We start from the raw sequence: 15,297 nt of genomic DNA, 5'->3' as shown, positions 1-15,297 counted from the left end.
GAGATAGTTGGACAGATCCGAGGTGTGGTTTGAGAACACGATTGTGAAAGGAGGAGAAGTTGAGTGTGCTGATGAGACAGTGGTTGATATGATGAACTTGAACTATAGGCTAGAAAGAAAAGGAAGTATCAAATTGTGGAAAACAGAAGGGCTAAGAGCTTTGTGACAAAAAAAACAAGAAGCCATTAAAAAAAGTAATTATATCTGATCACATTAAAATAAAAGATTTATGTATTATTACAAATACTAGAAGCCAAATGTTTTGGAACTAGACAGAGGTGATGGTTGCACAACATTGTGAATATACCAAATGCCATTGAATTACACATTTTGAAATAAGAAAAAACTAGATACAAATTCAAAAGACATTGATCCAGTAATTCTACTGTTAAGAATTTGTCCTACAGATATACTTCACATGTGCACAAAAACATATTTTCAAGGATAATTATCATAATATTGTTTGAATTAGCAAAATAGTGGATATTGTACATATTTATCAGTAGGAAACTGGTAAAAATAAATGACCTCTAGGTAATGGAAAGCTGTTCTTTAAAAGAATACAGCGGATCTGTATGTAGTGCTTAAGGAATGCTCTCCTAGATACACTATTAAGTGAAAAAAGCAAGATGTAGAAGAATTCATAGTATGCAACTGCCTGTATTTACGATAAGATGGTGAGTACACATATTCACACATGTATGGCTGAAAATGAAGAGTGTCTTTGGAAGGGTAATCACGGAACTGGTGATCATGACTGCCTCTGTGAGAGAGAAATGGAGGGCAGGCGATTGGACAGGAGGGAGCTGCCCTTTACTATTGACTGTTTTATACTGTTTGGATTTTTTTTTTTTTTTCGAGACAGGGTCTTGCTCTGTTGCCCAGGCTAGAGTGCAGTGGCATCATCATAGTTCACTGCAGCCTCGAACTCCTGAGCTCGAGTGATCCTCCTGTTTCGGCCTATAGGCACACTCCACCACGCCTGGCTAATTTTTCTGTTTTTTGTAGAGACAGGGTCTGCTCAGGCTGGTCTCAAGCAATCCTCCCCCTTTGGCCTCCCAAAGTGCTAGGATTACAGGTGTGAGCCACCATGCCCAGCCTGTTTAGATTTTTTTTAAAACCATGTACATGTATCATCTTCTAAAAACCATTAAAAACATAAAAAGCTAAAAAAAAAAAAAAGCATTGTTTCTCAAAGTGAGTGCTAATTAAAAAATCTAGGTTCATGTATTCTTCTTGGGATCTCCTGACTTAGTATCTGGGAAGGTAGAGCCAGACCCTGGATCTTAGGGTGGGGCTGGGGAGCCCCTTGGTGGGGGTCACACCTTCTATCTGGAGCCTGGGAGGCTCCTGGAGGAGGGCTTTGGTGGTTGCCGCTGCCAACTGACTTAATTAATGGAAGTAGCAGCTGCGTGGAGGCCGAACTGAACAGAGATCTGGCTCTATCTGGATCTATCATTCCTTCCAGAGGGTTCTGATTCTCCTGAAAAAGTTTGAGATCCATTGGTTTAGAGGTCAAGGAATAGGTATGTGGGAGTCAGAGGGATGTTGGAGATGAATGTTTTAGAGGAGATAGTTCTTCCACATGATAAAAGTCCAGGGTATGCAGGGGAGGCAGCTACTGTGTCGGGGTAAGCAAGGTCATTCTGGCAGCACTTTAAGCCTGTGGATAAGTAATGATCTAATTAGATGTCATGAGCTGTAACATAGACTAATGGCCTGTGTGAGCTGCCTCCATCTGCCTTACCAGCCTCATCTGGAACTACTTCCCTCTGGCTGTGTCTGTCCTAGTCCTGGCCTCTTTCAGCCCCTAAAATGAGCTTTGTTCCTTACCACCTTCACATATGACGTTGCCATTGCCCAGAATGCTCATGCCTGCCTGGTCCTCTATTTCCTCTTCATCTTTCAGTTCTCTGCTTAAAGATCACTTCCTCCAGGGAAATCTTACCCCCAAATCCAGCCTAGGTCAGAACTCCCTATGGTGCATTCTCACAGCTCCTGTACCTTTCCTTTGAAGCATAGATATTGTGATGAAATAATCAGGGAATGATTTAATGTTTGTTTTGGTTCTACTGCTATGTCCCTACACCATGCCTGGTATGTAGTAGGGACTCAAATCAACAGTGTTCATGGGGCCTGGCGCAGTGTATCATGCCTGTCTCTGGGAGGCAGAGGCAGTCGGATTGCTTAAGGTCAGGAGTTCGAAACCAGCCTGAGCAAGAGTGAGACCCTGTCTCTACTAAAAATAGAAACAAATTAATTGGTCAACTAAGACTATATAGAAAAAATTAGCCGGGCATGGTGGCGCATGCCTCTAGTCCCAGCTACTCAGGAGGCTGAGGCAGAAGGATCTCTTGAGTCCAGGAGTTTGAGGTTGCTGTGAGCTAGGCTGACACCAGCCATGGCACTCTAGCCCGGGCAACAGACTGAGACTCTGTCTCTAAAATAAAATTAAAAAAAATAAAAATAAAATAAAATAAAAAGAGTGTTCATGGAATGAATAAAGGAGCCTTAAGAGAAAAATCAGAGAAAGGTTGGACTACAGCAGTGGGAGTGGGCGATGCAGGTGAGAAATGTCCCTGGTGTGTTGCTAACTCCCTCTAGCCCAGCCTGAGGCTTGGGCCAAGCCTCAGGGAGTCCCTGCTGAACGCCACAGGAGCAGTACTAGGATGCAGGCCCCAGGACTCTGGCTCACAGCAGCATGACTTTCTGGGCTTCCCAAGGCCTCGGCTTCTGTATTAGAATATAAGTTCAAGACACCACAGAGATGGCGTGTGGCTTCTATTTGGCAAGGCCTGCAGTTGCAGTTCCACTGATCCCAGGAATGGACTGCTTGAGCAATGGTAAGGAGCAATGGAAATGAACACAACCCGGTCACACTGTGGTCATGTGTGTCAGCCGCAACAGGGAAGAGCCTGCCCTGCCCAGGTCTCGTGAGCATCTCATCTACAGGGAAGTTAGTTATTATTTCCCCTGTAAATGACCAAGTTTACTTAGTGGCTTTACCAAGGTGTACCCTTGAATTTGGACTGACCAAATCAAGTTTTGATGTTTACCTTGAATCACAGGCACAGCACAGTCATTCAGTAAACATTTATCAATAGCCAGTGTGGCAAGTGCTTTTTGAGTCCTCATGCACAGCTCATAGAACCATGAATGAGCACACTATACACTCTAAATGCTCCAGAGAACACGTACACACTCATGCCTATTAAAAGGTTTATTTTCTTCTTTATGCTCAGAAACAAAGCAACAGCCTTGCCCCCCCAAGGGTCTTATCGAATGGGAGGCAGAGAGAGTGACAGGAGGGGGTGTTGGTGTGAGGTTGAATGTGGTAGTTCTTTCTCCCCCTTTCCCTACTACCACTTCTCTTTTCAGTGTCCCCTCCAAAAAATTTAGGGATGAACACAGCTTGCCACCCGCTGGGGGGCTGGAGAAGCAGAGCTGTAGTCAAAAAATTAATGCCCACTTTCAGCAAGAGACCGGTCCAGTGCGTATGTTGGGATGGGGGAGAGGGAGCGAAGGGGTTGGTTGAGGAAGCTGCCGGATGGAGGGGAGGGGAAGAGAGGCTGGGACACCTCCCCTCAGTGACAGTGGGGATCTTGGTCCTGCCCCTACCTCTCCCAGTACCATCCACTCCCTTCTTCCAGCCCCCCTTCCTAGCAGAATTGATCATCGTAGTCGTCATCCTTCATCCCCTTCAGCCGAAGCCGGGCAAAGTCCTCAAACACAATGTCGTCGTCTGTGGCATAGCTTGGTGGTGGAAAGGAGGGGGGTGAGGTGGGGGCTTCTGACCCTTTTTTCAGCCTCCCACTCCCTGCCTCCCCACCACCAGGGACAGAGGTGTTTGCAAGAAAGGATAAACAAGGGCAGCAACAGGCAGCCTCACAAGGCTGAGGCATCTCGGTGGTGATGCTTCAACCACCCTTCCCCCCAGAGAAGAAAACAGGAGGTATGAGGGCTGATTTGAATGTTGTGGGAATCTCTGTCCAAAGAGGTCAAAGCAGGGGAATGAGTTTCTTACTTGGTATCAAATTCAATGAGGTTGGTATCCACGGGGACATCTGTTTCTGGAGCGGCTGAGGGGAAGAGAGAGGCTGGGTGGGTAGGTGCTGGAAAGACCAGTTTTTCTCCTCTTGCCCTGCTTCAGACCCTCCTCTCAGGGCCCTGGGGTGGGTGGCATGCTCACCTGTCTGGGGTCTGGGGAGGGTGATGTGGTCATGGGGCTTGGGGTGCATAAGAACGAAAGGCAGCTCCACCGAGACATCCCTGGGGAGAGGGAGAGGCGGCATGAAGAGGACGATGACACCAGGCCAGAGAGAACCAACTGTGACCCCAACCCGGGCTCCTCCATGGAACTCACCCGCCTCGAGACACCACCAGCTTCACCTTGACCCTGTAGGACACCAGGATTCCCAGCACTTCCTTGTTGGCACCCTCCTTCACGCTGCAATTGGGGGTGGGGGGAGTTGGACCAGGGCCCACTGCCTTGTCACCTAGCCCACCTGGGGCTCCCATCAGGATTCTGAACGGAACTATACTGGCCTGCAGGGCTCCAGCAGCGTGGGCTGTGCGGTCACCATGGTAAAGTACGCCACAGCGTTCGCATGCTCAGAGCCCTCCTGTGGCCTTGTCTCTACCAGTGAAAGCTGACCTCCTCCTCTTCTCACAGCCTTGCACTGTCTTGCTCTCCCTTAGACCCTGACCTCACCTCCCACGCCTCTCCTTGTACACAGTTCAACCTCACCACACTGGCCTCCAGGCCTGCTGCGTGTGGTTGTGCAGTGAGAACCCTGCACAAAGGCACCGCTGGAGGTGAAATCCAGCTCTTTGTGAAGCTGCAGAGCTCCGGGGCTGCTGCCTGAGGGCACAATGGCACTACTTCCCTCTGGGTCCTTACTCAAAATTCACCTCTGTATTACGCCATCCCTAGCTACCCTACATACCATGCTCCCACCCCGCACTTTATATCTCCCTTCTCTGCCTTGCTTTTCTCCTTCATACTTGTCACTAAACATGCTGTATATCTGACCACTGATCAGATTTGTCTGTCCTCCCTTTCCCAGGATGTAAGAGTTCTTTTCATCTCTTCTGTTCACTGATCTATCCCTGACACCTAGGACAGAGCCTGGCACACAGGCAGCACTGAATGAATGTCTGTCCCCAGGCCTGCAGGGAACCCCCTCCCGTGCCCCCTCACATGGTACTGGAAGCCAGGTTGGTGTCCTCGTGCTTGAGCTTCCCGTCCAGGGCAAGACCACGCTTCTCCCGGTTGTCACTGAGCAGTGGGGTTATGGTGTACACCTTACAGAACGTGGAACTGGGAGATACCTGGTCACTGGCGGATAGGAATAAAAGAATAAGACTTAGGCCAGGCATGGTGGCTCACGCCTATAATCCTAGCACTCTGGGAGGCTGAGGCAGGCAGATTGCTTAAGGTCAGGAGTTTGAAACCAGCCTGAGCAAGCGCTAGACCCCGTCTCTACCATAAATGGAAAGAAATTAATTGGCCAACTCAAAATATATAGAAAAAATTAGCTGGGCATGGTGGCACATGCCTGTGGTCCCAGCTACTCGGAAAGCTGAAGCAGAAGGATTGCTTGAGCCCAGGAGTCTGAGGTTGCTGTGAGCTAGGCTGACGCCATGGTACTCTAGCTCAGGCAACAGAGTGAGACTCTGTCTCAAAAAAAAAGACTTAGAGGGGCCAGGCTGGGTAAGGGGGCAGCATCTCCCTCCCTCACTAGTCCTTTTCTCCTTGGGCAAAGGTCACGGGAGTAGGTTTTGGCTAAACCTGCTCAGGAAAATAAACAGCGCAGAGCTACCTGGCTGTGGAGGGAACGTCCTTTTAAGTGCAGATGGTTCGGGAAGAATTCTACCTTCCACCTTGCTTCTCCTGTCCTACTCTTCTCCCCTAAGATTGGGACCCGAGTCTGTTCTGATACTCACTCTTGTTCGATCTGAGCCACGGGACACTTGTACTGGGCAGTGCTGAAGAGGCAGATGTCAGCGTACTGTCTCACTGTGGGGCGGGGTGAAGTCAAGCAGCTCTGGATGGAGCGCAGACCAGCACCAGGCCACAGCTCCAGACCACATGGCATGGGCCCCAGGCCCAGCTCCCCAACCCCCACCCCTCTGACACATGGCCCTCTCCAAAGCAGTAAACATGGGGGTCCCACATATCTTTCTGGAACAACCTAAATTCTTTGAGCCCTGGTGGGTCTCCTGCACTGGGATGTGGCCTAGGCTGAGATCACACCAGAAGCCACTTGTGCAGCAACTCCCTCCCCCACGACCCCCTTCCAACCCCCACCTCCTACCAGAGACTTTGATCTTCTTGACGGTCTTGGTGGAGTTGTTGGTGACGTGGACATTGACACTGAGGGGCTCCCCATGGTAATACAGCTTTTGAGGGGAGGGGGTCATGTGAGTTGGATCTGTTTTTTCACTGGTCCCATTATTAGTGTGTCCCCCAACACATACTGTTCTGCCCTTCCCTCTAAACCCAAGCCCATAGGAACTCTCCACACCCAGCCAAGGCAACCTCCTTTGAAAACACCATCTTTACATGTGGCTTCACCCCTCTCCCCAGGGTCTGGCCTGTATTGTGGCACCCGTGTCACCCTCTCACACTCCACCTCCTTGTCCAGGGAAGCCTCAAGGTGCAGGGACCGGTCAGACATGAGGAAGTGGCGCGTGGTTTCAGCTGAAGGCTGGGGGCCAGGTTTCTCTGGGGCAAACTGCACCTTTCGGATCACCAGTCGCACAGAGTTCCTGGGGCAGGGGTGAGGGGGAGGAGGAGTGAGTTCCCAGACCTCCAAATCTCTGCTTCCACCTCCCACAGGGGCCTGGGGCTTCTGGAAGTGGGTGAGGAATTGTTACACCGTAGAGGAGGTTGCTTCCCTCACCTTTTGTGACTTTTCTCTTCTAGTGATTTGGCACAGAAGGCTCGAATCTCAAAATCTACACCACAGGCCTTGGGAGGGGAAGAAAAGGCCATGTGTCATCCACAGTCCCTGCCACTACTAACACTCCCCTTCCTTCCTCCCCTCTTCCCTTGTCTTGGGCACAGACTCTTGCCCCATTATGGTCTGAGGAGTGCGAGGACTGAGTTTTCTTCCTCTGCCTTCCCAAAGCCCAGCCCCTGGCAGAGGCTTGATCATGGCAATGCAAGGGAAGCCCCCATACCCAGGTACATGCAGGTCAACAGATGAGGTAGTGTCACATGTGTACAGTGGCCATATCATACATACCCCACTGCCAGGGAGGACAAGGCCCTACCCTCAGCCCCAACCTGGCTTCTCGACAGTTCACCCTATGGCTCAGCTGTGCTCCCAGGCTCCTACCAGGCCCTGTTCTGCTAGTACCTTCCCTGTGTCCTCTGGTCCTGGCTGCAGTGTGACGGAGCAGGGCAGATTCTGGGGTATCTGTGGCAGAGAAAAGGGGAGACTTCAGTGCCTCCACAAAGCCCCCAGATCTTCCTCCCAATCTCAAGAGGCTGAAGATAGGACCCCTGAGGATGAGAAAGGAAGATGGAAGGGGCCCCAGGGAGGAGGATCTAGGGTCCCTGCCTCGCTGTTTCTTCCAGATATGCTCTTAACAGGTACCTCACCCACCCCTCCAAACACAGCCCCCGACCCCTTGCCCTGCAGAGGGCAGGGGGCATACTCACTGTGAAAAAAAAGGGGTGGGCATGCTGACCCAGCTTCCTCAGCAGCCGGTCCTGCAGGCGTGTGGGGGGCCGGGGCGGGTTGGGCATTGGGGGGAAGGCCTGGTAGGTGGCGATGAACAGGTCTTTGCGGAAGGACAGGCCCAGCACATCCAGGTCTTCACGGCCATAGCGGAAGGCGCAGGTGAGGGTCACAAACACTAGCAAAGGAGGGCAAGGTGGGGTGGTCAGGAGCCCCCCTTCCCCAGTCCCCTCACCACCTGGCAGCCACTGCTCCTCCCTCAGCAGCACAAGATTTGTTCGAATACTATTCCTGGCTCCCGCCTCAGCCCTCCGTCTCTCTGGGGCACCCTCCAGTGCCAGCCCATTCCACTTCTCTACCTCCTACCTCCCCTCGGGGCCAGTACCTTTGCGGTCCTTCAAGTAGTCAGGGTCCACAAGCACCACACCATCTAGGAAGGGACACACAGGTTCATCTCCTGAAAGGGGCTCTCCCCCATTCCCGGGCCCAGGAAACTCTCCCCCTCTTAGAGGATGAACTTTTTGGGAAAACTTACCTACAGGATCCACTTTGTCCAGGTGATCTACAAAGTCCCGTTTGCCCAAGTACACGGTGAGCTGAGGATGTCAAGGGGTCACAGGGAAGATTCGGGGGGGGGGGAATGGTGACAAAGCATCAGAGCCCTCAAGAGGGGCCACCCTGCCCGGGGATCCCAGGCTGGGCTACTAGAAAAGAAGTTCTCCAGTCTTCCTCCCAGTAGTGTTGGGAAGTGAGGGTGGTGGGCTTTCCCAGAATACCTGACCTTTAGGCTTTTAGCTGCTCCCTAATCTTTTCACACCTCTGCCCACAACAGTCATGGGTGTGTGTGTGTGTGTGTGTGTGTGTGAGAGAGAGAGACAGAGAGAGAGAGAGAGTGAGAGAGAGAGTGTGTGTTGAGGGTCCTCAGGGAGGACTCAGCCCAACCAGCCAGTTAGAGAGCAGCTGTCAGCCTCACTAGGTCCCTTAAGGGGCTCTGGGATAAACAGGCCATGGCCTGAGGGTTGTTCACTTTCCCCAGCGCCAGACACCTTGGGTTAGCTCCTAAGGGAGCTACAGGCACAGGGCTGGCTTCTGGCCTACTCCCCTTTGGTCTTGCTTAGGGACATGGGCCTGCCCCAACCCAACCCTGTGGCTGCCTCAGGCAGAGCAGCCACTGCGGCAAGGGGCTTCAGGAGGGAAGGAAGTCAGCTCTTAGCTGTCACAGGAAGTGGGGAGCTAGGGCCTGGGGATTGTCTACGGGCAGGCTGGGCTTTGTTAGGGCCCAGGGAGGGTCAAACGGACAAGCACCATGGGAGACTTACCTTGCAGTTAGGGCTGGACTTCTTGAAGACCCTAACAAAACAGAAAGGGAAACCCCACTGCCTTCCTCAGACTCAGCAGGGACCCCACACTAAGACCTTATCCCTCCCCTGTCTGAGAAGCAGAGCTTACCCAGGGTTCCTGCCTAGAGGGTTTGGGGTTTTGCCCAGCTCTACCCCATCCCACTTCTTCTCAGACCGTCCTTAATATTTCCAACACGGCAGCTAGGGCAAATGCTCCTCTCTTGTCCTTGGTCCACCCTCTCTAGTCCCCCTCCCTCCACAGTAATGGCCGGGGGTTGCCCCAGGAACCACGCCGTCTCTTCCCAGAGGACCTCCCCAAGAGGGGACCTGAATGGGCAGGTTGCAGCAGTGTCTGGGTTAGACCTAACCATCTTTCCATCTGCTCTGTAGCTCCAACGACAGCTGGAGTACATGGAAGAGCAATGGCCCTGGCCTTTGCCCCTAAAATGGTTTCTACCATAGGCACTACCCAAGTTTGACCCTACTTCATTATCCTCCAACTGTCCCCATCTGTGACCTCAGCAGCTTAAAGCCTACTCATCTTTCAAGGCCCAGCCTTTAGAAAGCAGACTCAGCCCAGACCCGGTTCACTCCTTGGTTGGGGTTTTTGTCACACCCTGTTTATGGTTTATTTGTGGTGTGATAGCATGCAAGGGCAGTTAGCTGTGTGTCTCTGTCTCTCTACTTAGACTGGTCGCCTCAGAGGCTTTATTCATTTAGGTACCCCCAGCACAGTGCCAGCCATGTGATGAAGATGACAGTGCCAGCTAGCTAACATTATTGGGTGACTCTGTGCCCAGCACTGTTCCAAGTGTTTCAAGTGTGTTATTTCATTTAATACTCTAACGACCCAATGATACAGGCCCTAATATCCCTATTTTTACAGGTGAGGAGACTGAGGCACAGAGAGGTCAAGTATTTTGTCCAAGGTCACAGAGAATATAAATGGTGGAACTCACATTTAAACAAAGGCAATCTGGGTCTGAGTCTGTGCTCTTTTCTTTTTTTTGAGACAGAGTCTTGCTTTGTTGCCCAGGCTAGAGTGAGTGCCGTGGCGTCAGCCTAGCTCACAGCAACCTCAAACTCCTGGGCTCAAGCAATCCTCCTGCCTCAGCCTCCCAAGTAGCTGGGACTACAGGCATGAGCCACCATGCCCGGCTAATTTTTTCTATATATATTAGTTGGCCAATTAATTTCTTTCTATTTATAGTAGAGATGGGGTCTTGCTCTTGCTCAGGCTGGTTTCGAACTCCTGACCTCAAGCAATCGGCCCACCTCAGCCCCCCAGAGTGCTAGGATTACAGGCGTGAGCCACCACACCCGGCCTGAGTCCATGCTCTTAATCACCAAACTATTACACTATTGGTCTCTGTAGTTGGCATCAATTGTTTGTTGAATTGAAGGAGATTCACTTTGCAGTTGCTGAAATAATCTAAGCCTAGACTCCACCTGTTGCTGGGAGGGTAGGGAACTATCCGAGGACCCCAGTGCTCTAGCTGATTGTGGGCCTGTTCTCTGAAGTACCAATCCACTCTGTCTCAGCAGTGATCCCTGGAAAGGGTCCCCATATAGTAGAAACAGATATCCTGCCAACTAACTGGCCTATGCCTTCTGCAACTCCACCACTTCAGCTTCTGCTACAACTTCACTTCTCCCTTCTTCCCAGAAGGCCAAGTTGTCCAAAGGTCAGAAGGCAAAGGGTACAGAGGGCCCCAGGTATCCCCAACCAATAAAGGAGAGTAAACACTGATATGGTGGCAGCTAGAATAAACACCCTACCTTTAGTCCCAACTTGGGGGCTGATTGCTATGGCATCATCCAGGCTCTCCCTCCCCTTTGCTTCTGGTTTTCTCTTTGTCCCAGTGTCTCCTCCTATTAGGAGCCCTGGCAGAGTGCTGTGACAGCCACAATCAGTTGGCCAACTGGAGTGTGGCTCTGGAGCAATTGCCCTGGAGCAGCTGCAGGGCACCTGCCCTTTGGATCCTAACCCAGCCACCTCCTGCCAGGCTAGGGAGGAGCAGTGTGCATGTACTGAGAGTGACCAAGGAGGCAGACTGTGGGGATGACCAGGAAGGTGCCCAGTAAGAGGGGTCAGTTGAAGCAGATGTCCCTTCACACTTCCTGCTATTCTCTCCACTTCCTGTGGCCTAGAATTTGATGGGGGTGAGGGGAATTGTGCCAAGTCAGCAGTCCCCCTTTGGTCCATCTGTCCCCCTCCCTGAACTACATAACGGAAATCAGGGGCCTCCCTCAAGTCAGTGACTTCCCCTTTCTCTGGGTTGTTTAACCCCTAATCCAGGACACCAATCCTCCCTCCGATCATCTCTGATTCTTGTCTACTTGATGCTTAGAAACTTGGGTTCTCATACTCTATGAGTTAGAAGTAGTGGAATTGATGTCATGTTTTGCAGAACAAGTGACAGCTCAGGAGCAGGCCCCCATTCCTGATCCCCTCTGGGTTGAGGCATAAAGCCCCAACCTTTTCCTCTATTGCTCCTGCTCCCCTGGGACTCAGGCATTCACCCCCCCTGCCCCTTTGGGGGTGTTGAGTCACAACAGGAAGTGGATTTTGCTAGAGACCAAAAAAAGAGAACTCGGGGTGTCAGTGGAAGGAAGGAGCCTCGATTGCACAGAAAACATCCGGGGAGTGAATGTGGGCCCAGGGCAGATACTGCTTTCCCCCACCCCGGGGCATAAGGTTCAATTTCGTGGAGGGTTGTCACCCACTTTGCTTCCCCAAGATGAAGCTGTTGCTCCTAGCAACCCAAGGGAATGCAGAAGTTTGAAAGAGGAGCCACCCGGCCCTCGGGACAGGTGTGGGCAGCTCCACTGCCTGTAGGGTATTGGACAAGAGGCTTTCCATTGGCTCAGCACGAGTCTAGAGGGGATCCCCCTCCTGGCATCCAGCCACCCATACACGACCCCTTGGGGCCAGCCACCTGCTCCTCCTTCCTCTGTCCCTGCATCGCAGCCTGCACGGGAGAACCAAGTAGTCCGGCCCCCAGATCTCTGCGAGAACCCCGACGCCGGCTTTCTGATCCCCTTCAGGCCTTGCTTTCTGCAGGGGCCCGGGCTTGCGTCCCCCCCATTATCCTCGAGGACCTACTCATGCGGCCCCGAATGGCTGCCCCCTAGGGACCCAGGCGTCCGGCCCCCGGATTCTCTCTCTCCCGTGTCCCTGTCTGGGGACCATCCCAGCACCCGCCCCGAGCCGCCGCCCATGCCCCGCTGCGTGGCCCCACCTCCCTTACCTGGTCCCGGGTTTCTCCCCCATGGTGCGCGCGCCCGCCGCCCGCTCGGCTCGCGGCTCGCTTTGCAGCCTTCTCGCCCGCTGCCAGGTCCCTGCTCCTCCCCGCACCACTGCGCACGCGCACCCTCCGCTCTTTCTCCTCTTCCCCCTCCGCTCCCGGCCCCCTCCTCGGTCCTGGGGAACCGCGGCCAGATGCGTCAGCCGGCTCGCGCGCGCCGCGGCGCTGCCGCCCTCTCCTCGCAGACACGCGCTGCGGCTGGCTCCGCCCCCACCCTCGCGCGCCGGCCCTCCCCGGCCGGCCTCCCTGCGCGCCGTCCCTGCTCCTGCTCTTCCCGCCCATCTCCCGCCCCTCCACGACCCCTTAGAAGCTGATTGGGCCCCCTTGAACGGAGGCGCCTGCCTTCCAGGAGATTGAAGCCCTCCCGGCGGCCAGAAACCTGCGGGGGTCTCCTCCCCTTTGTTTGCCTTCTCGGTGGCTGTGTGGGCAAAGGGGGCGGTGGAGGGGGGTGGGATGAGCTCAGACACGGTCGCGGGGAGCAGGATGAGGGGATGCACACGTGGGGGAGCGGTTCCAGTTGCGTGATGTTTGCTCCAGCGCGCGCTGCTCCTCTGCTCACCTCAGAGCATGCAGCCGTCTTCGGCCCGCCCTCCCGCCTCTTTCTTGTGGAGTCTCGGCTCCCCCTGGTGTCTGCCTTTGATCGCCCTTTTCTAATTTCTCTGACTCTGCATCGCCTTCACCCACCCATCCCAGCTAACATCCGCCCACTCACCCACCCATCCATCCATCCATCCATCTGTCCATCCATCCATGCATGCCTATTTTGTGCTAGTCACTATGCCAAGCAGTGGGGACACACATGAATTACCATGGCCCCTGCTTTCCTTGTATAGTCGAAGAGACTCTTAAACAGGTATTATGATCCCAGGAATGCTGTAATAGAGGTATGACTCAGAAGACAAAGCCATTAACAGCGCTTGGCGAGGGTTGGGGTGGAGGGAGTGCAGGCTGTCCAGAGAAGGGAACATTTGAGGACACTCTTTTTGAAGGATAGACAGGAGTCGAGAAAGGGCATTCGAAAGAGAAAGAAAGGCAAGGCACAGCCCGTTCTGAAGTGTTGGTGGGGTTAGACGGCAGGAGAGATAAGACTGGAACAGGTTGTGGAGGATTTTTGTAGAGCTGGTGAAGGAATGAGACTGAGGAGGGCCCTGCAAAAGGACACGTGGAACCAGTCATGGTTTTTTAAGCAGAGGGGTGGCATGATGAGATTTCTCTTTTTGGAAGATAATTCTGGGCAATGTGGAGGGTGGAGGGAGTGGGGCAAGACTGCTATAAACTAGCCAAGGGAAAATGATGAATGCTAGAGTGGAAGGGATGGGAGGGGTCAGACTGAGGACTCATTTCTGGGGTAAAATTGGCTGGACTTGGGCAAGTCTAGCCAATGGATGACTGATATTATTGGACTTATGAAGCTAAGGTATTTCTCCTTCCATCTCTTTTCCCATGCTCTCCCTATCTTCCCCAAATGGAATAACTTCACACCTCTCCCTCCACTTTTCCATGCAACAAAAAATAGTGTACTCAAGTAGTTCCTAAGATCATCTTTAGGTTCAAACATAGGCCTTGCTTATCAACTGCCACCTCCCCACCCCTCAGTTTTTATTTTTATTTATTTTTATTTTTTTATTTATATATATTTTTGAGATAGAGTCTTGGTTTTGTTGCCCAGGCTAGAGTGAGTGCCATGGAGTCAGCCTAGCTCACAGCAACCTCAAACTCCTGGGCTCAAGCAATCCTACTGCCTTAGCCCCCCGAGTAGCTAGGACTACAGGCATGTGCCACCATGCCCAGCTAATTTTTTCTGTATATATTAGTTGGCCAATTAATTTCTTTCTATTTATAGTAGAGACGGGGTCTCGCTCTTGCTCAGGCTGATTTCCAACTCCTGACCTCGAGCAATCTGCCCGCCTCAGCCTCTCAGAGTACTAGGATTATAGGCATGAGCCACTGGGCCCGGCCCCCACCCCTCAGTTTTATCACCACCTTCTAAGCTCACTCTTCAGTTTTTTTTCAAGCTTTAGATCATTTCTTTTAGACTCATGAATCACTTTTACCAAATTTGACCTTCATCAAAGGGTCATGACAAAAAGGTAATGAGATCTGTATCTAAAGTCTGATGAGACTGAAAGGTAGTGGTCTGCACGACATGAAATCTACTGTATTAAAAGATACTACTAGCCGGGCGCAGTGGCTCACGCCTGTAATCCTAGCTCTCTGGGAGGCTGAGGCGGGCGGATTGCTCGAGGTCAGGAGTTCGAAACCAGCCTGAGCAAGAGCGAGACCCTGTCTCTATTATAAATACAAAGAAATTAATTGGCCAACTAATATATATAGAAAAAATTAGCCGGGCATGGTGGCGCATGCCTGTAGTCCCAGCTACTTGGGGAGGCTGAGGCAGGAGGATCGCTTGAGCCCAGGAGTTTGAGGTTGCTGTGAGCTAGGCTGACGCCATGGCACTCACTCTAGCCTGGGCAAAAAAGCGAGACTCTGTCTCAAAAAAAAAAAAAAAAAAAAGATACTACTAAAAGGCTGGGCAGAGGGGCTTATACCTGTATCCTAGCACTCTTGGAGGCAGAGGTGGGAGGATCACTTGAGTGCAGGAGTTCAAGGGCAGCCTGAGCAAGAGCAAGACCCCGTCTCTGCAAAAATAGAAAAATTAGCTGGGCGTGGTGGTGGGCGCCTGTAGTCCTAGCTATTCGGGAGGCTGAGGCAGGTGGATCACTAGAGTCCAGGAGTTTGAGGTCGCAGAGAGCTATGATGACAACATTGCACTCTAGTAAAACAAACAAACAAACAAACAAACAGACAGACAAAAACCCTGACATTAAAAAAACAACAAATATTCAGTACCAGAGGACATAAAAACAAAACAAAACAATAAATAACAAATAAAAAGACAAAATGATAGAAACCCCTTGCAACACGTATAACAGACAAGAATAATTTCCAATATCTACAAAG

General features: G+C 52.0%; 1 protein-coding gene across 2 annotated transcripts; it reads right to left on the bottom strand.

Moving 5' to 3' along the window:
* Positions 1-3,205: 3,205 nt before the first annotated feature.
* ARRB2 (arrestin beta 2) lies at positions 3,206-12,423 on the bottom strand. 2 transcript variants are annotated; one of them, XM_012779435.2, is made up of 15 exons: positions 12,280-12,423; positions 9,008-9,038; positions 8,224-8,284; positions 8,074-8,118; positions 7,670-7,866; positions 7,365-7,424; positions 6,906-6,973; positions 6,636-6,771; positions 6,318-6,402; positions 5,947-6,019; positions 5,201-5,338; positions 4,364-4,447; positions 4,190-4,269; positions 4,025-4,079; positions 3,206-3,753 (listed from the first exon to the last, which is right to left on the bottom strand). In XM_012779435.2, the coding sequence occupies exons 1-15, from the start codon at positions 12,300-12,302 to the stop codon at positions 3,660-3,662; spliced, it is 1,230 nt and encodes a 409-aa protein (XP_012634889.1). In that variant the 5' UTR covers positions 12,303-12,423; the 3' UTR covers positions 3,206-3,659. The 2 variants fall into 2 exon arrangements, with proteins under 2 accessions (XP_012634889.1, XP_020136404.1); XM_020280815.2 differs by having other exon boundaries at positions 8,224-8,250; positions 12,280-12,382.
* Between the last annotated feature and the right edge of the window lie 2,874 nt (positions 12,424-15,297).

Source organism: Microcebus murinus, chromosome 18, assembly GCF_040939455.1.
Source record: "Microcebus murinus isolate Inina chromosome 18, M.murinus_Inina_mat1.0, whole genome shotgun sequence".
In the NCBI taxonomy this organism is placed as follows: domain Eukaryota; kingdom Metazoa; phylum Chordata; class Mammalia; order Primates; family Cheirogaleidae; genus Microcebus; species Microcebus murinus.
Note: the sequence above shows the minus strand (reverse complement) of the source record. Positions and strands in the feature narration are given on the sequence as shown.